General features: G+C 35.8%; 1 protein-coding gene across 1 annotated transcript; it reads left to right on the top strand.

The window, feature by feature from the left end:
* The first annotated feature begins 1,515 nt into the window (after positions 1 to 1,515).
* LOC116510102 (interferon gamma receptor 2-like) lies at positions 1,516 to 18,078 on the top strand. The gene is made up of 7 exons (XM_032219496.1): positions 1,516 to 1,788; positions 3,653 to 3,779; positions 3,888 to 4,057; positions 5,194 to 5,336; positions 7,244 to 7,376; positions 14,465 to 14,619; positions 17,715 to 18,078. Exons 1-7 carry the CDS (start codon positions 1,719 to 1,721, stop codon positions 17,850 to 17,852), a joined length of 936 nt encoding a protein of 311 aa, XP_032075387.1. The 5' UTR covers positions 1,516 to 1,718; the 3' UTR covers positions 17,853 to 18,078.
* Positions 18,079 to 21,201: the final 3,123 nt, after the last annotated feature.

Here is a 21,201-nt window from a genome sequence, read left to right on the forward strand (position 1 = left end):
TGTATTAGACAGGAAAAGGAATGAATTATATGCATAGTGTCAAATCAAAGGAATTTCATTTACAGGCGTTTAGAATAATCAAAGCCTTATTGAAAATGACCGGACTTTAATTTCTAATATTGAATTTTCCCCCTTACCAAAGGGAGCCTCTTTGTGGAGTACTGTGAAGCTGTTACCATGGCAACTCCACTGCAGTAAAAGCCATTTGAAAGCACAGCAGGCTGTATCTTAACAAAACACCACTACCCCAATGGGTGTTAGGGGTGTCTTATCCTCACTGTATTTGTTTCCAGAGAGTAAGTCATCTGTGTACCAAGTTTAGTTGAAATTGCTCAAGGCATTCCAGAGTTATGCTGGAACACACAGAGGGAGGGAGGGAGGGAGGGAGGGAGGGAGGGAGAGAGAGAGAGAGAGAGAGAGAGAGAGAGAGAGAGAGAGAGAGAGAATAGCAACCTGCTCTTGTTCTTCAAAAGATAGCCTTCCTTGAGGTGGGCAAGCCTATAACAAAGGGGTTGTTATTGAATCTAATGTTGCTTCTCTCAATAAGGTGTTTCTCTCAAAAGAAAGCAATTCCTTAATTGAACAAGTAGTCCTTGGGTTACAGCTCTAATTGGGGCCACAATCTCCGTTGTTATGCGTAATAGTTGTTATGCAAAACATGATGTGACTGAGCCGCTTGGCAACGGCACCTTCTCCCAGACAGACTTGAGTCGCAAGGTGCCTTTGCAAGCAGAAACTCCCTAAGAAGAGCGCATGACATGTATCGAGCCTAAAACCGCAAGCGGCAAGTTGCAGAAGTGGAGCTATCGCCAGGGTGATTTCCCCCAAAGTCTCTGCACGTAGTCGGACCGCTGCCCCGGACGCGAATCTGCTGCACAGTTCTACATAATTTAGACTACACTTTTCTGTTTATACCCATCACACCAAATCGTTAACAAAAAGAATGAAAATGCATATGCCTCAAATAAATATTTTAATGCATCCATGCAAATCAGCGCTAATAAAGGGACTATGTACCCCACATGTCCATAGAGCTTCTCAGTCATCCAGGTCATGGTTGTCCCAAAGGTGCTTTTTCAAGAGGCAACTGGACTTTCTTGTTTTCTTTGAAGACGTTTCGCTTCTCAGGCAAGAAGCTTCTTCAACTCTGACTTTAATCCTTCCATTTCCCACCATTCAGTCACAACTGAATGGTGAAAAAGCACCTTTGAGGTATGTACTACAATGCACAACGTTACATTTCAAGGCAGGGAATCGGTGGCTTTCTTAATGTTGGATTCCACTTCCCATCAGTCTGAGCACGCCAAGTCAGGAATCATGGAATGGTAGTCCAAATGGGTTTGCAAGAGCCAGAGGCACCTCACATTTCGTCCCTGGAGTTACAGCGCTGCAGGAAAAGGCAAGGCAGCTTCCACAAGTTCCACATGAGCACTCGACCGTCTCCCGTTGCTTCTCCCGGTGCTTCACTCCCGGGCTGTGAACTTCCGACCCTGCGGAATAGGAAGCAAAAGCCTGAGTTTTTGCGCCGCCTTTTGCGCCGCCTCCGCAGTTCCGCCTCCACCCTCGTTCGGGAAGCTGACGGGTGTCGCCGACAGGCTCCTACGGGAGCTGGAGCTGTCGCGGCTTGACGATATTGGGGTGCAAAGAATGGCGCACGAGCCGGGAGAATCGCTGCTTACCCCTTCAGGAGGCGCGTGAGCAGAGGAAGTGCAGACGGCATGTTATCCCTCGGCGAATGGCTACTGTTCCTCTTCCTGTGGAGGCCGCTGCTTTCCGCAGTTGGCGAAGGTAGTTGTCAGGGGCTGGGAGGTACTTTCCAAGGCGTGTAAAAATAGCGTTGGCGGGTGGCTGGAGCGGTCCTGGGAGACGGAGTCTGGAGGTTCTTGTGCCTTTTAATTAGATAGATAGTGTGTTTTTTTTTTAATCCCCCACAAGGAATGGGCTGAATTTTTCAGCATCTCAATAAGGTTGCTATCTCTTTCCAACAGTCTCTTATGAGTTCATGTCTAATCTTAGGCGATAAGACAAACAAACAAATAAATGATAGATTATAAAATCAAAGGTCGGTACAGAGACTTTACAACTGTAGAGTAGAGGAAGGCTTGTCTTAAAGGCAACGGTCGGCTGCTTGGATTGAAAAATGGCGAATTTATGGGGAGAAGAGGATACTTTTGATAAGGTTTGAGAAGTTTGGGCTGCTTCTTTGAAAAAGTGATACTGCTCTATAAAGTTCTGAATCTACCTATTTTTTAAAATGGGTAGTGATCTAGAGCTGCATCATAAGCCTACTTAGTCATGAATATTGTTATTTAAGCACATTTATGGGACAATGGGATGAGAACTAAATTGACCTGTAGGATTGCTATGAATGCTAGCAGTACAGATATTTGCCCCTTTAAGTGGTTATATAGACACTTTCAAAATAAATGAGTGATTTCAGTAAGACTACAAAAGCTGATGAATGGATTACAGTGAGTAGGTAGATTAAAAATGAGGTGTCGGATATAGAGCTGATTGTAACATGTACCATACGTCTATGAATTATAATTACTTGTCTTGATGCATCATGTTTTAGGGAATGTAGTTGTCAAAATAATCTGCATCGATATTTTGGGAAGAGCTTCCCTCCCTCAGTCTGTGCTGTTAGGCTAAATTTCCCAAAATGAAAAACAAACAAAATAAATAAAATCTACTCAAAAAGCAATTAAAAATCATGCAAGCAGTAAAAATCACCACGAGCATTAACTAACATGCACAACCTATGTAAATAAAGATGTTTAATATTTTTCAATCTGTGTACCTCAGAACCCTAAAGTTTCATGAGCATTTTGTGAAGGTCTGTGTTAAGAAAGGAGAAGCTTAACTTGAATGCTGCCAATTTATGGTTACTGGAACTTTACCTATTTTTCACTGCTTCCAAATATTTTTTTTTTTCAACCTTGAGTTTTAAAATACTATATTAGTTCTCACAGCAAGATATTTCTAGTAAGTTCATATTTTACAAAGTATTTGTACACTGTTAACTTCCCATGGCAACAGCTATTTATTTCTAACCATGCCATTCTGACAGTTGGATAATTTCCTTGGATACCATCCTTCTTTTGGATCTATCTTTCTATCTATACCTCCCAATGCCCTCTCTCTTTTCAGTCTCTCTATCTCCAGAATTCAAGTTGGAAAAGGTATCTGAAGCTACCATTGTGACAGATCTAACACTAATTGGGATTCAATTAAATGCACTGATTTTAACCTTGGCACCCATGGTAGCTTTCTCCTGTCCCTCCCCCATGCATGCCACTTCATGAGAGATTGAGGGAGTAGTGGATACTTTAACCTTGAAGGAAGGAGAGTCTCCACCTTGCTTGTGTTTTGCAAAACAGTAGAAATTACCCTGATAGGCTTTAAATAGGTTCACATTTGTAATTATTGGGAATATTAAGTTTTATGTAAATTGCTTTGAATCACCAGAAATAGGTTGGTATAAAAATATGGCACACTGACAATAAGATTAATTATTCTCTCCAGCATTCAGTATTATAACTGCATCAGTAATGGCCAACTCACCTCACCATTGAAGTGTTTTGGAGTATGGTGAATTGTGGATATTATATTTTTATTCCTTTTAGCATCTCTTGTTTCTTTGCCTTTTTAGGATTTTCTCTCTCCCTACCAGCACCCCAGAATTTGACAATTAAATCATATAATTTTCAGAATGTATTGAGCTGGTCTCCAGTTAAGGGAATCAATGGCCCAGTGTTTTACAGGGTTCAGCGTTGCTTGTAAGTAAACAGTTGTCAAATATCAAATATAAATTACTATTCTTTATCATATGCTGTCATTCAGATTACACCACTAAGGAATTCTACTGTCTTTGTATTATATTGCAGACCTTCTGACCGAACATGGGAAAAAGTGAACTGCAGAGATATCACAAAACCTGAATGTGATTTTGAGTCTATCAAGAATTCTCTTAGAATTATTTTGCGGGTTAGAGCTGAAGAAGGCAACTTAAAATCTGAATGGAGTGAAACAGATTCCTTTGTTGCTCAAAAAGATAGTATGTTTTATTTATACCTTGTTATTTATTGATGAATTAAGCCTCTGATTAAATGTTTCTCTTAGTCATTTCATATGTGAAAGCAAAAACTGTGGGCAATAGAACCAAGATTGGGCCTATACAATAATACCAAATCTTGATTTTATCTCAGAGACTGAATAATTTATCAGGGCATCACTAAGATCCAGAGGCATTTTATGAAATTGACTCTTTCATAAAAACTTGTCAATAAGCTTTTTTTTAAAAAAGGAATGAGGCTTATTTATCATAACAATATACAGCTATTCATAAAAGTATGCTAGAAGCAGAATTGTACATTTCATTTCATAGAGACATATTGCTCACAATTATCTATATTCCACATCTCTTACTCATGCTGCTTCAGACAGGTTCACTGACGTACCTTTTTCAGCCCCCCAAAAATATTCATGTGTTTTATTGGTACATTATCCCTTGTGCAAGAAAATTTTAGACGATGTCATATAACCATTGCATGGTGGAATGATAAGATTTTCATCATTTGTCAGAAGAACGTATGATGGAGTGTTATATGAATAATTAGCCTATCTTAAATATTCTATACAATTAAAGACATGTGAATTTTTCCCATTATTGCTGTTGCTTCTCTTGTCATCATACCTTCTATAATATTATTTAGGTTTTGATTGATTCATTTGTGAGATTTATATCCCCCTTTTCCTTCAGAAACTCGGGGTGTCCTATGTACTTTTCACTTCCACAACAATAATCTTATGGGATGATTTATTCTGAGTCATCCAGTGAGCTTTTATGGTGAAAAAGGAACTTAAAATCTAGAACCAGTACTATTAGAAAATACCAAATTCTTTATACAAGATATGATCCAGTGTTGGATAGTTGTTAATGTAGACTACAGCAGAAAATGCTAAACTCAATTCACAGGGGTCTCCCATTTATGTTGCCTTCAGGTTCTAGATGAATGGTGGGGTTTATTCTATGTATTAAATGACAGTGGCAGAAAATATTGAAAGTAAGCATTTCTTTTTGAATGCAAATACTCTCAAATACAAGTTTCTTATGTATATTTGATTAAAATAATGGTGACATGATGTTTGATTAAAATAATGGTTTAATTAAATTAAAATTATTTATTTTAGCCATTATAGGACCGCCGAGAAAAATAAATGTAACCTCGGAAGCTAACACAATTCTTATAAGTTTCTTGCCTCCCTTTGAGAAAAGAAGTAATTTCTCTTCATTTGACTATACAATCTATTGGGAGAATTCAGAAAATAAAGCAGTAAGTACTTGTCTTTCCTTGATAAACTGATAAGAGTTGTTAGGAAATATTTGAATAAATCTGTTAATCTCTTACTTATGTTTATATCATTACCCATACTGTTGCAGGTCAAAGCAATTTATAATAACATTCTTAATAATTCATTTAGTAATAAAAACAAATACATTACATTAGGCGTCCCCAACCCCCAGGCTACGGACTACTAGGAACCAGGCCTCACAGCTGGAGATGAGTGAATTATGAATTAATTTTATCAGTTTAAATATGTGTGTGTGCCAATATTGTGCTGGACACTTGCACTGCCTACAGTTACTCTTTGAGGGAGAAGAGTAGTCTAGAAATACGAAAAATAAATAGGTGATAGATAAATAGATAGATAGATAGATAGATAGACAGATAGATGATAGAAAGATGGATAGATAGATAGATAGATAGATAGATAGATAACACATTTGTTATTTTTTAATGTTTAACTGGTTGTCTTTAATAGTTTTAAATTGATTTTATATATCTTAATTTTTTTATTAATGCGTACTACTGGTAGAAATGGTTGAAATATGGTTGTCTATATAAATGCTTTAGATAAATTTAATAAATAAAAGTGATGATAAGAATTAGGAGGCAGAGGCTGGGAGGTTTTACTTATTTATTCAGTTTCTGTGGCTGCTTACCTATATATGACTGATCACTTGATTTTTCATATTATTGGTCTCACATCCTTTGTAATTACAAACAACCTAGACATTACTAAAGCTTTTCCAACTATCTACAGAGTTTCTTCTTATCTAGATGGGATAATCCCAGTAGGTTGTATAACAAGATTTTTTTAAACTTGAAATTAGAGATCCGCTTTCATTCCTTGACAGAGGCTCACAAACATCCATGTCCAGAGGAAAATCTACCTCAAATTCAATACATCCATGTTGCTTTTAAAATATAAAAAGTTTGTCCCTGACACCGTTTTAGAACTTTTTTTCTTACTTCTCTGGACTATTAACCAAATCCAACCCTTCTTACTTTTCTGAGGTTGGATGTGATTGACAAGATGCTACTACCTGCTGTGACATTTTATAGAAAGCCATAACCAATGTGGCATGGAAAGTTGAGAAAATAGAAGATATATTACAAAGGGCATAGATGGGATAGGCAGCCCTTTGAGCACTTTTGATTTTGGGAATAACAAACATATTATAAATCCTTAGGCTATTTATGATCAACTATTTACTAAGCAATGATCACTGCTTAGTATATAGTTGATCATAAATAGCCTAAGGATTTATAATATGTTTGTTATCCCCAAAATAAAAACATATCTTCTATTTTCTCTACCTTCCTTTATCCTAATTGCTTAGAATTTAAAAGTAGTTATTTCAGATATTCTGGAATATAGGTTTTTGGCAGTCACAATAAATTTTGGAGAGAGTTCTACAAAAATAATTGATTTGGGGGTGGGTAATCTTTTCAATCTGGGAGGTCCATAACATCTTTTTGTTTTGCCTGAGGGCTTCAGGAGGCATTGTACCTTTATTAGGAATATTAAAGCAAAATATTTCAGATCTATCTTTTAATTGGCAAAGGAGTATCTTAAATCTTGCAAACAGTGCTCCTTAAATTCACCCCTCCCCCATTCCAATTAAAAATATTGGATATAATTCCTCTACACATAATAAAAATGTTGACTTTATCTACTGAGAGCTACCTGAAGGCCAAGAGTAGGATTCTGGGGAAATCCATGAGGGCTGGGGATTGTCTATCCCTAGATTCAACTCACAGTATTGCAGATAAATACCTACAATGAACCCACCATGAACTAAAACAGCTGTACTTCTGAAATTAATATGAAAGGGCTATAATTTGAATAACAGGAAATATATAATAATGTTTTAATTGTTATTATTATTATACAGCAAACCATGAATACTGTACACAAATTTAAGGATCTAAAAGAACGAACTACATATTGCTTTAGGATACAAGCAAGACTGCATGGACTCGAAGGAGAAAAAAGTGGTATTCATTGTGCAAAGACTACAATCACAGGTATGTATTACTATTTAATTAATGTATAATTATGTAGATGCAGAATTAAAGGAATAGATTGCACCCACTGGTTATTTTTTGTTTAAATCATCTCTCCTGCCATGGAAACATGACTGATACCAAATTCTCCTCAGCAACCAGGTCTTGGAAATACAAACCAGTCTAATATGATAATAAGTAAGAGATTTATTATAATTGCCCTGCCATTCAAAAACAGTGGCCAGGATCACTATTGGTAGGAGTAACATAACCTGGCCTTAAGACAAGATCAGAAGAGGAAGTGAGGCTTAGCCTCAAATATCCAGTCTTCTTTATTGAGTACATGTGTCCCATATCTCATCGCAACTTCTCTGCCTCCTTGTTGAGGTTTCCTTGCATCTCAGCCTTTAAATAATATCAGAGATCCTTCTCTGTATCAGCCCTACTCCTAGGGAATAGCATATATATATATATGTGTGTGTGTGTGTGTGTGTGTGTGTGTGTGTGTATGTATATATATATTTAAAGTCACAACCCCTGGTATCCTTTAGTTCTCCTCCTTATCAGCTTCTGATATACCTTCTTCCCTGGCTTCAGCTGATAAGGAGGAGAACTTGTGGCTGAATGACTAAGACGTTTGCCTAAGATGTAATATAGCACAGGTTCAAATCCCAGAAAGGGTATGGCTAGCTGATGAGAGCTAAATAGCTTGAAATAGATCTATACTAGTCTCCATTTATTTATTTATCAGCACAAATATAACACAAAATCTGTAACAAAGGCAACAGTAAAAATATTGGGTTTCTGTCGTGATGGACTCTTGTGACGAGCCGATTGACAGATAATGGAAGCTGTTAGCTTCCTCCCATAATTGGGGATTACCAGGGGTTGTGACACTATATATATATATAAGGAAAGGTGGGTAGAAGGGATATATATATGTTTTTATTTTACACACATAAACACATCAACAAGAACAAACACATGACTTAAGACAACATAGGAACAAGAAGTTCCATCATATATCATACAGTTCTGTATCGGTTTCTTTGCAGTTAGTGTTTTCCCTTTCCATAGTTAGCTATTTATAACCAAATATTGTTTATCTCTAATGTGCTATTTATACATACAATTCCAGGTAAACATTCACATGGTTATTCTTTTTCTTTGCCAATCTTATACTATTGTTATTCCATTTAAGAGATTATAAAGTACAGTTTGGGTTGTATTGTTTACCAACCCAAGCATCTATTATGACACCACCTTATTTTTTCTTTCTCTTCTTTTCTCTCTCCCTTCCTTCTCTACTTCCTTCCTACCTCCTCTCCTTCCCCTTCTTCCTTCCCTTACCTCTCTCCTACTCTTACCCTCTCTCTTCCCCCTCCTACTCTCTCTCCTTCTCTTTTTTCCCCTTCCTCCCTCCTCTCTTTCTCTTACTCTCCCTTCTACCCACCTTTCCTTATCTCTTTCTTCTTCCCTTACCTCTCCTCCACTCTTCCTCTTCCTTCCCTACTATCTCTCCTTCTCTTTCTCTCCCTTTCATCCTCCTCTCCTTTCCCCTTTTTCTTCCCTCTTTTCACTACTTCCTTCCTCCTCTCCTTCCTTCTTCCCTCCCTTTCTTTTTCTATTGTTATAGTGTCTCTTTCAAATCTCAATTTATATTTTCTTGGGGATGGTATTTCCACAATCCCATATAATTTCATTTCCTTCCTTCCTTCCTTCCTTCCTTCCTTCCTTCCTTCCTTCCTTCCTTCCTTCCTTTCTTTCTTTCTTTCTTTTTTCTCTTTCATTCTATAGTCTATATGCCAGCATTCAGTCCATTCAAATTTATCGAGATAGTTGTTGTTTCTTGATCATCTTTAACTAGGGGTTGTTTTTTTTTTTTTTTTGCTTCTGGTTTGTATCTGACTTTTCCCTCTCGTCCGTTCCTTCTCTGCTCTCTCTCTTTCATGCCTCTGTTCTTCTCTCCTGTTTCTTTCGTTATGTTCTGATGTTTCTTCCTCTTGACCTCCACTTTCCAGTTCCTCCTTGCTTCCTTTTTCTATTTCTCTCTTGCGGAATTCTTCATAGAGTTTCTGTGCATCCTCTGTATTTTCTATCTTCTATCTTTTTTCCTTGCCAAGATACTAGAACCCCTTCTGGTACCAACCATCTGTACCTTATTCTGTTTTTATTTAACTGGTTTGTTAAGAATTGGTACTGCCTACGTTGTTCCCGAATTCTTTGTGGAATCTGTTTGAGCGTGATCAACTCTTTTCCCTGTAGAGTAATTGTCTCTTCTCTAGTTTTTTTGTACACTTCATCTCTCGTTTTTTTTAGCAAATCTTACATGCACTTCCCTCGGGAGTCCATGTCTTCTGGCATAATTAGTATGCACCCTATAAGCCTCATCAATGTCTCCTCTCACTTTAAGAGATTCAGTGAGAATTTTAGTTACTTTTTCTTTCACGTCCTCCCCCTTCTCTTCCGGTATGTTTTGGAATCTTAGGTAGAATGCAGCTCTTTCATTTTCCAGTCGAATTAATGATAGTTCTAAATCTTTATTAATTTGCTTATATTCCAATTTCATTTTTTCCATCTTCTGGTCTGAATGTTCTATTTTTTCTTCCATACACTGGATTTTCTGTTCATTGATTGTTAAGGCATTCTGTATCTTTTCAATTTTATCATCTACCATCTTAATAGTTCCTTTCAATTCTCCCATTTCATTTTTCATTTCTTCATGATTCCTCCTTGTTTCCTCATGGTTAGTATTTGTCACTTCTTGGCTTTTTGCCAGTGTCTCTTGTATCATCTGGAGGATTGATTGCATACTCTGCATCGTTGGAGCTGGTCCCACTGTTTCTGCTATCTTATCACCTTTCTCCAACCCCAACACGCTCTCAATTGATCTTTGATTTGATTTGAGGAGGGGGGGTGTTGCAGAGATCACATTGGGTGTAGTTTTTTTCATTAATTTTGCTGAAGCCATTTTTTATCCCCCTGTATATCCTTGCCTACAATTGCATAGTTTACTTTTACTTCTACCTTGTCAGTAATATCTATGATATAAATAATTGTATATTTCAATATTCAACAATAATTAACTGTCCTTAATATCACATTTCAATCCCTGAACATTCCTATGTAGTATTCTATCCTATTTGATTATTTGGTTTTTGGTCTATATCAGAATTATAAATTACACTATTATCTTATATCAATAAATGTCTCTCAATTTTATCAATAATGCAAGCATTCAATCCTAGTAATTAATTAATTTAGTAATTTAGTAATTTGGAAAAACCAAAATATTAGCTATAAATATGAATATTAAACAAAAGGAAGAATTAGGAGTGATGCTAGGATGTGAGGTAGTTAAAAAAGTCAAATATCTTGGAGTTAACATTTTAACTTCAAATGGGAAATTATATAAGCATAATTATGACCACTTTGGCATAGCATACAGACAGAGATGAAAAAATGGGAGAAATTGCACTTATCTTTGCTGGGCAGGATAGCGGCAGTGAAAATGAACATTTTACCAAAATTTTTATTTCTTTTCCAAATGTTACCTATACTTAAAAAAGATGCGAACCTTTTAGAATGGCAGAAGGGTATCAACAAATTTGTGTGGGCAGGAAAGAAGCCGAGGGTAAAGATGAAATAATGCAAGATGTACGCGAGAGAGGAGGATTGAAACTACCTAATTTAAAACTATATTATGATGCAGTGGCATTATCTGTAATTAGTGATTGGATTCATTTAACCAATGATAGAATATTGAACATTGAGGGACACGATCTGGTATTTGGTTGGCATGCTTACCTGTTATTCAACAAAAAATTGGATAAGAACTTTAAAAGTCATATTTTGAGAAATGCTTTATTGCGGGTTTGGAAGAAATACCAATATAAATTAAATGACAAGATACCCATGTGGGCAATTCCTAGACATGCAATTGAAAATATGAATACAGCACAAAAACAGGACAGATTTACTTACAGACAGCTTCTTACCTCGGAAAGGGGGGTATTACAATTAAAATCTTTAGAGGTATTAAAAGAGGAGAAGGTAGTTCAAACATGGTTCCAGTATGGGCAATTACAGGCTAGGTGGAAAATAGATCAAAAAATTGGCTTTATTCAAGTTGAGGATAATCTGTTTAAACAAATAAGAGATCAAAGCTTAATGCATATAAAGAGGATATATAATGTATTAATACAGATGGATTCGGAAACAGAATTAGTTAAAGATTGTATGATAAAATGGGCTCAAAATATTGAGGAACCAATAATGTTGGATACATGGGAAAGAATTTGGGTAAGAAATGTGAAATTTACACAAGCTCAAAATCTGAGAGAAAATTTTACAAGATGTTTTATAGATGGCATTTAGATCCTAAAAAGTTGGCTTCTATGTATCCGAATGTACAGCCTAAATGTTGGAGGTGTGGTTCTCTCGATTCTACATATTATCATATATGGTGGACCTGCCAAAAGGTTAAGGCATTTTGGATAAAAATATGGTGGGTCATGCAAAATGTTTTTAAAAAAAGGATAAAGTTTATTCCTCAGTTATTTTTATTAGGTATATGTACTGATTTTACAGTGGTAGAGACCAATTTGATTCTGCACCTGATAACTGCAGCAAGACTGTTGGTGGCGCAATATTGGAAGAAGGAAGACTTGCCTACAATCCAAGAATGGACATTGAAAGTAACAAACTTAGCTGAAATGGCTAAAATATCGGCATATCTCAAAGATCATTCAAATGAGAGATATAAACGAGACTGGAAAAAATGGATTGACTATATACAAAATAAATACGGGACTAAGAAATTCCAGTTAGCCTATGCTTAAGATCAGAAATGATTTAAACTGTTAAAAGTTAGTTCAATAAGAAGAAGCTACGTTCAATCTAGAATGTCATTAATTTCTTTATTTCTTTTTTCTCAATAGATTTTAGACTGTGTTAGTTAAAAATCCATACCGTGTACGGGTTCTGGGAAGTCGGGGGGGGAAGGAGGAGGGGGGATGGGGGGGGTGGAGGGAGGGAGGGGTATACACAACAAAAAAAAAAAATTGTATTTCAATGTCTTAATGATTGACAAATGATGACATATTTGTGTTTGTTTTTTTTTTTAAAGAAAAATAAAAAAGTTCTCTTAAAAAAAAAAAAATCCTAGTAATTAGTCTCTCTGTGTATATCATCAAAGATTTCAAAGATTTTCTTACATCCGGTTTCAGGGTTCGGATTTACAATCCACTAGGTGTCACCCTTTCCTCAGTCTCACTGTTAATTATCTATGCAGCAAAATTCTCTTTCCAATACAGTTCACTATCTGTTGTCTCTGGCACTGTTCCAAACTCCGAGGCAAATAAGTGTCAAATACTTATAAATTCAACAAGCAGCAGAAGGGAAAGTGAGCAGGAAAAGAAAAGGGGCAGTGTACCAACCCGGCTGTTAAACAGTCTCTTCTTTGAGCTTTCCAAATCTTTTCGGCAAATATTATCTTCCACTCCACTCCTGTTTGTCCATGTCGGAATTTCATTTTCACTGTGGCTGATTCCTTTAAACTCTTCCAGCTGTCCCTTTATTCCCAGTGTCTCCGCGTGTCTGCTCTAGTTCTTTTAGGCAAAATTGAGCTGCAAAAACAGTTTCTCTTCCGGCTCTTTCTTCTTTCCAGCTCACCCTCTCTGCCAGATTCGTGTTGCCTTCCTCTTTGGGTTGTCAGCAATAGTAACAAGTATTCCGATTTCACTGCCTCGCTGTCTGTTCGCTCCCTTCTTATGCGGTGGCCATCGTTTCAGTCCTAACCAAAAGGCAGGATATCTCCTCATCCACTTGGGGGGTTTCTCCTATCCGCAGGGGATTTGCCTTATCACCCCAGCGTCTACAGAGTATCCCCTTTAATCTGTTGACCCCTTCAGGATCAACAGTGCTCAAAAAAGAGCCCAAACGAAGGAGTTAGAGTTAGAGGTTAGGAGAGCTTCCTTCCCTCTGCTCTAAGCACGGTGACGTCACCACAGGAAGTCCCGGGAATAGCATCTCTATAGAGGTAAGGATAGTCCTTATTTTTGCTGTTCCATAAAGTGATCAAGACCTGGTTCTTCTGCAGTATGGGTGAATATTGTGTTGCTCCTGAAGAGGAAATACCTGATTTTTCTTGTATCAATAAAAGTATGGCTGTATATTGGCTATGATTATGATTTTACTGTTATAGCATTTGTGGTTCGATTATCCAGATTTAAATTGTGCTTGAAAGTAGTACTGTAATAAAAGAGTGCAAGCCACTCGTCTTTTTTTTTTACAGAAACATATAAACCTTAATACAAATTAACTGAAAATGCTACTTGAGATTATAGCAGTAATGAACAATTCATTATAACTTTCTAAATGAAATACACTTTAATTTGAGTGGGAAACTGATCTTGGTATCTCAGATGGTCCATATAGTACTCTTATCTTGCCCTTTAATCTTTTTCCTTATTCTCTTCATTTTCTTGGGGTTTAAATTTTTGTTCTTGAATTCTGTAGAAATCAAGTTCAAATTTTTGCCATGAAATATTAGATTAAGATGAAAAGTAACGATTTCTTAAAACATAATGTACTGCATTTTGACAGTATTCCGCTATAATGTTCATGTTTGCAGATTATTTCACTGGGATTGCTCCTAAACCTAACTAAAAAAAGGAAAAGTAATGTGACATGTTTCACTGTATGAGAAGGAATTACTTCTATTTCTCAAATCTATCTGTCTCTGTGTCTCTGTCTCTCCCTCCCTCCGTTAGCACTAATATAGTACATAATTATCTAACCTCCAACCAATTTCTAACAACAGTACCTATAACTCAACACTGTTCAAGAACCCCATTCGATTTGTACTAATACTTTTTCTGCCCCGTCCTGTATATTTTTCTCCAGCTATATTGACACTTCACTTCCTGCACAGAAACTTCTTCATTAGTAGACAGATAGTATAGTACCATTTTCTGAACTTTCATTTGCAGTGTATTACTATATTGTAATCCAACAAACTGATAACTTGTTTCATTTGTTTCTGCCATTTTGTAGCAAATGTATCTTTCAATGTGTTAATAATTTATCAATGTCCCTTTGTCTTTCAGACGGAACAAGAATGCTCCACTGCATATTGATATTGATATTTGTGTTTTTAATGCTAGCTTTGGTATTTTCGCTTTTAATGATTATTCGGAAATATCAGAATATAATTAAGTCCTTTTGGCAACCTCCTCTAACAATACCAACACACTATACAGAGGTATGTATTTCTGCTGACTTGCAATAATATCAGATTGTAGTAAACTGTTCCTGGAATTCACTTACATTTCCATCCTTTATTCCGTAGTAAACTCAGACAGCTGGACTTGAGACATGTTAATGTATGATGGTGGGTCTTCTGAGTTAACATTGCAGCTTCTTTTAGCCTGAACCATGCAGTTTTTGCACCTTGACCCCTACACATTATATTTGCTGTGATTGTGATCTGAAGGTAATGGTGCAGGTTGAAAACAAAGGAAGTACATACACCATTAACATTATCATTAAACTTTGTTTTTCAATCATGCATTAAACAGAAATCGTGATTGGTTATAAATATGGCAGTGAAGCCAGATCATTTAGGGAGAATCTACATCCCAAAGGCAGGGGCTACTTTATCAAAATTGCTGAGCTTAACTTTGTTTCATGTAAATGTTGTATCAGGTTTTGTCCACTTGAAACAAACAATTTAATGAGGATGCTGGGACTTCTGCATATAACTGTCAATTCTAGACTTTCTTTGACTCGTTCTTGATTTTTTTGAAAACGTTAGATGGAATTGCTTAATATTGAGTCAGTATTTCTCAGTAAATGGGAACTAATCAAATGTAAAGTGTATACTAATTGCAATCTGTATTTACTTCTGAAAATTTTTTCCTGGTATATTATTTATTTATTTTGCAAGACCTTCTATGCCTCAAGTGTCATTGTAGTGCTTACATAGTAAATTACTGTAGAGTGTATTTAGTTAAAGTTTATTTCATTTTATTTATGCAGCTCAGTCCTATATTTCATTTCTAGACAAATGTAAGATAACTGAGAATCTAAAAATTAGATTCCAGCAGTGTATAAGGACAGTGTATAAGTATAAGGACTATGAATTAGCATACCAAGAACATTTTTTTAAAAAATAGAACATTATATAATCTAGGAATTGTAAGTAAATATTAATATAAAATAGTACAAACTATATTGAAGTAGAACAGATGTATGAGTTAATAAAAGTGAATGTATTTATTTAAATATTATTTTTAAAACATGCAAAGCAATTCCAAAACAAATATTTAGGTTGCATAGATAAGGTTTGCAAACAAACAAACAAAAGGCCTGTTAGGATCTTAGATCCAGCACTCAGAATGAGTAGAACTGATCTTCTTATGCATTAGGATTAAGGGCAAAGTGTTAAGTATAACAGAAGCTTGAGATCTCCATGCACCCCTTAAAAACATAACATTAAGGCCTAGTTACTTGGGGGATTGCCTGCTCTCATGTTTGTCCAGTTGATTGGATCTTGCATGGAATTCCGGTGCACTCTCGGTTCCTTCAATTACACAATGCCTTCTCCCAGAAACCTGGAAATGTGCCCTCTCTGTAAGCTTTCCAACAAGATCCCTCACCACCTCAAGAACTAGATGGCTCCCACTCAGTTGTTGTTTAGAAAAGCCAGGAAGGGTAATGTTCTTCACCCAAGCATTTTGCAAGAGAGTGTGAAATCCCTCACCATTCTGCTTGCCATTCTTTTTTCTTTTGATTTTTGTGGCAGCAGAATTGTTAAGAATCAAACACACATACAAATTTAATGATTATTAAAAAAACTCCATCACAAATCTTTTACAAGGCATAGATTCTCATTTCTCTTTTATATCCTTGTCTAGACTACCAAATGTGAAAAGAGAGTCCTTGACTGCATCTTACTTTTGAAACGTTCTTCTTTCATTTGCGCTTTGATCTGTTAAACAAGAGAACTTCCTTTTTGAACAGCATTATTAAATGAACTCCTTGACTCACAACCACAATTGAGCCCAAAATTTCCATTGCTAAGCAAAACAGTTTGCCCCATTTTACAACCTTTCTTGTCCCATTTGTTAAGTGAATCACTGCAGCTGTTAATAACACGATTGTTAAATGAATCTGGCTTCCCCAATGACTTTGTTAGAAGGTTAATTGGGAGGCCAGTTTGTCAGGTCACAAAAGCTAATCAGACGATTCCAGGACATTGCAACTATTATAAGGTTGCCAAGTGTCCAGATTTTGGTCATGTGACCATGGAATGCTGCAATGGTCATAAGTGTAAAAAATGGACATGAATCATTTTAGTGCCATTGTTTAGCGCCACTAAACAAATGATTGTAAGTCAAGGACTACCTATATTTGACTTTTCTCCCCCTTCCATTCAGTTGTGTCCATTCTCAGAGACTGACTGCCTAGACACTTCCTGCAGTTTTATCAGTGAGGTTTTTTTTAGAAGTGATTTGTAATCTCCATCTTCATTGGGTTAAAAATGACTGGCCCATGGTCAGCCAGCTGGTTTTGTGCCTAAACTGGGATTAGAACTCAGTCTCTACATCAAATTGGCGCCTCCGCCAATTAAAAAAATGAACTTTTTTTTAAAATGATAGAGATAGCTACAGTATTAAAGGAAGTCTTTGATTCTTCCAATGGGAAAAAAAACCTTGCACAGCTATTTTAATTTGGGGATTTTATTCTTGTCAAAATATTTCAAATCGTAAGACTAGAAAAGAAATAAAACTGAGTCTGATCCATTTCTTGAATGTCATCCTTGACATGACATACAAAACCACTTAGTATAGAACTCTTGTACCTAGAGATGTTTCAGATCCCTGTCATAAATCAATGTTTAATATGCTTAAAGCCTTCTGGTATATTCCATCATTATTAAAATTAGAGATTAATAACAATCTGAATCACCAGGAGCATAAAACATTTTTCTTCACTCCATAGTAGTGCCTGATTATGTGCCCTCATCTTTCTTTTCTTCTTGCAAATAGACCCCATTTCTGTGAGCAAAAATATTAGTTTAAAATTTGGCACATCTGAGAAATGATAACATTTGTTTAAAAAATCCAATTTTTTGCAACTGAACATTCTAAATATAAAATTGGTTACATAATCAAGACCCCATTTCAGATAAATCTGTATGAACATTTATATGAAATGAAAGAATGAATTATGAATTAATAGAATTTTCCTCAAATAAATGTTATGAATTGTTTTTCTGTTTACTATTTTGCATTTCAATATCATAGCAAATATGAATATATTTTATTGTTTCTAACTGTGCTAATGTTTTTTCAGGACCTTAATGACCCCGAAATGATTACAATTGAAGAATTTCACAACTCTGCAGCAGAAGACCCTTGTGACATTATTTCAGTTACCTCCAAAGCAGAAGATGATACGATTCTGACAAGTTTTGCCAGTGAACATAGTTGATACATAATATGATGAAAAATATTTTAACATCATTTACACTTTATCCATTACCATCAAATTATTTTATCTGTTTGTTCAAGATCACCCAATTTCTAAGGAAGTTCCACTCATCCATCTGCATAGCACTGTGAATTAAAAAACTGATTTTCATAGCATGGGGTTTTTCATTTGGAAGAAAGTCCTAATATTTTATAGGTTTTGTCATGTTTAGAATTTTAGTGTGAATGTTAGAACACAAATCCTATTGCCTCATACATATATATTTTTCTAATGATTAGTTTTGTCCGCTCCAGAACAATGATAGTTTACACCATTACCTCATTAAATTATTTTGCAATAGACTAAGATAAGTTGATTTGACATGAAATTAGGTAGTGAAATCATTTGAAATTTCAATGCTGTTAAATATATCAGAGATACATAATACTTTTGACCTGGTTTTAATTTACAAGCTTGATGTTTACATTATTAAACTTCTTAATTTGGAGCAATCTTAAGAATGTAAAATTGAATACCGTCAACTGTAGCTGGTGAATGGAATAATGTGTTTCGAATAAGTTTGTGCTCTTCTTGAACAGGATGGAATCAGAAGAACTTCCTTGCATGATGGACTTAAGGTCCTATTAGTTACGTCTGGTGGATCAGCTGCAGCCTGTTTATTAATTGGGATCTTCCTTCCAACATTCATGGGACAGCAACAACTTAAAATTATTGTAATTTTCTGTGACTTGGGCTGTGTGACTATTTTACTTCCTGTTAACTTTAACAGACCAGACTATGATCCAGTTGTATTTTTTGTTTTAAAAAAATTTAATTGGACTGGCTACTAGCAGCATTTAAAGATTTTCAGGGGTGTGTTATTCCATGCTCTTCCTGCTGTGAAGTTTATTTAAACAGTACTGTATATAGAATCCTAGACAATTGCATAAGCAATTAGAGTACTCAGAATTGCAGCAGGGGTAAGTTCCTACATTTCTCTTTTCTAGAATCACTACAATTGTACCTTCCTTGGATTTCTTCCTTATCACAGCAAGATTTGAAGTGCTCAACCTTGTACGGCACTCATTTAATTACCAATTTAATAATTTCATAGTTTTCATGATACTTGCATATGATTTCAGAGGAGATGTTGAGTTCTTAGACATTTTATACTGTTTTTGCACTGAATTTATGATGTATATATATTTGTATTGTATATAAAATCATTTTCTATCAGAAAGCAACTTACTTTTTATAAACCCTAGGAAATAGTGGGAAAAAGGAACTGATTACAGCTAGTTCTCAACTTAATGACCATAATTGAGCCCAAATTTTTTGTTGCTAAGTGAAACATTTATTAAGCAAATTTTTCCATATTTTATAATTTTGTATGCCAAAGTTAAGTGCATCACTGCAGTTGTTAGTAACACGGTTAAGTGAATATGGCTTCCCCATTGACTTTGTCAGAAGGTCACAAAGTAATCACTGACCCTGGCACACCACAGCCACCCTGGTACATTGACAACTATACAAGTCAGTTAAGCATCCGATTTTTAATCACGTGACTATATGGATACTGCACTGGTTGTGTGAAAAATGGTCATAAGTCACTTTTTTCAGTTCCATTGTAACTTTGAATGGTCATTAAGGAAACTGTTGTAAGTCAAGGATTACCTGAATATGTTATTTGATTGTAGTGAGAATTCAATTTTAATTAGGCATCCAGCCTAAGATTAATGGTACTTTATGCTGTTTAAAGATTAAAATTGCTTAAATTATTGATACATTAGAAAGAATTGTCCTTATTTTCTCCTGGTAATGTACGTATATAAAATGTATGTCTGTATTGGAACAACCATAAAATCAAATGCGAACTTTTATTAAAAACCATGGCTGATTAATGGGTATTACAGGTTTCTCACTTTATCTTTTAAGCTCTAAGACTGATGTTCCAAATTTATCTGGTGTCCAGTCTCCTAAACTAGGGAGCTCTATATTAAGCCAAAACTGAACTCTTAAAATACTTGTGTTAAGCATCACATAAAATGTAGTACTAATGTTGAGCTCAGCCAATGATTGGCAGTACCTTTTATCTCATTGGTGGAAATGGTAATATGCAAGAGAGCAGTTAAGTTAAAAAAAATTGTGCCAAAATATGAGTAAATAAAAGTTTCTTTTTGAATGTAACAGACTTATGGCTGGAATTAAGAGTGGTATGCTGTACAATTCTTGAAAATATTTGTATTAAGCACTTAGACATATACTACTTCATAGTGCTTTACAGCCCACTCTATGTGGTTTACAGCAGGGGTGTCAAACTCGCGGTTCAGATGAGTCACGCACTGTCATGTCCACCTCCAGTTTAGTGAAGGAGTAAAAAGTTGTCAAGCGTCACATGACGTGTTGTCGTGAGTTTGACACCCCTGGTTTACAGAGTCAGCATATTGCCCCCCAGCAATCTGGATCTTCATTTTACCCACCTTGGAAGAAGAAAGGCTGAGTCAACCCTGAGCCAGTGAAAATCAAGCTGCTGGCAGTCAGTAGAATTAGCCTGCAATGCTGCATTCTAATCACTGCGCTACTGTGGGCTCTCATTTAATGGCTTATAGGCTAGTTCTACTCATTACTTGTTCAATACATGCTAGAAGGAATTTTTTTATCAAAACCTGGGCAATATCTCAGATGTCTTGTATCCTAGTATTTGCGATGCCATGATGTGCCCACCAAGCGTAACATTTAAAAAAATCCAGACAGTTTTTCATAACACCTTTAGCTCTTCGTGATATGTATTGCTACAATTGTGCAGGTGTTTGAAATATGTGATTTACAAAGTATTAGTTCAAAAGCACCCTTCTATTAAGTCCCAATGCAACGAATCTGCTTTATTCTGGATTATCTGTGCACAGACAACATTACTAGCAGCAATTTGACTATGCATGTGGACAAAGCCAGTGATAGCTTTTAAGCAATTGCACAAGCCATGCAAAGGATGTAGCTGCTTATTGCTTCAGGATGAGATACTTTGTGCCTTCTCATTTTGTACACCTTTTGAATCCCTGTCATAACATTACCATCATCCCTCTTCTTCTTTCACTTGCTTTTCTGAAGTCCATAGCTAGGTTTCTTTTCCTTTCAAAATTATCAGGCAGCGGTCTGACAAGCACCCAAGGAGAAAAATCCATGAGCAGCGTCTTGGCGACCCTATTTCTACTGCAATTATATTGTACCTTTTGTTAATACACAGATAAGATAAAGCACTGCTGTGGGATCATCTCATAAAATCACATTAATATAAAACAAAGCATTTTTATATTGCTGATTATTTGACTTTAATGTAATTACATTGAACAAAATAGTTTATCTTTGAAAT

This window comes from Thamnophis elegans, chromosome 6 (genome assembly GCF_009769535.1).
Source record: "Thamnophis elegans isolate rThaEle1 chromosome 6, rThaEle1.pri, whole genome shotgun sequence".
In the NCBI taxonomy this organism is placed as follows: domain Eukaryota; kingdom Metazoa; phylum Chordata; class Lepidosauria; order Squamata; family Colubridae; genus Thamnophis; species Thamnophis elegans.

Bases quoted from the DNA above. Each gene is read 5' to 3' on its own strand.
- LOC116510102 (XM_032219496.1), top strand. From the start codon at position 1,719: ATGTTATCCCTCGGCGAATGGCTACTGTTCCTCTTCCTGTGGAGGCCG. The intron at 4,058-5,193 runs GTATGTTTTATT...TATTTATTTTAG, and splicing joins CTTTGTTGCTCAAAAAGATA to CCATTATAGGACCGCCGAGA. The intron at 7,377-14,464 runs GTATGTATTACT...TTTGTCTTTCAG, and splicing joins TGCAAAGACTACAATCACAG to ACGGAACAAGAATGCTCCAC.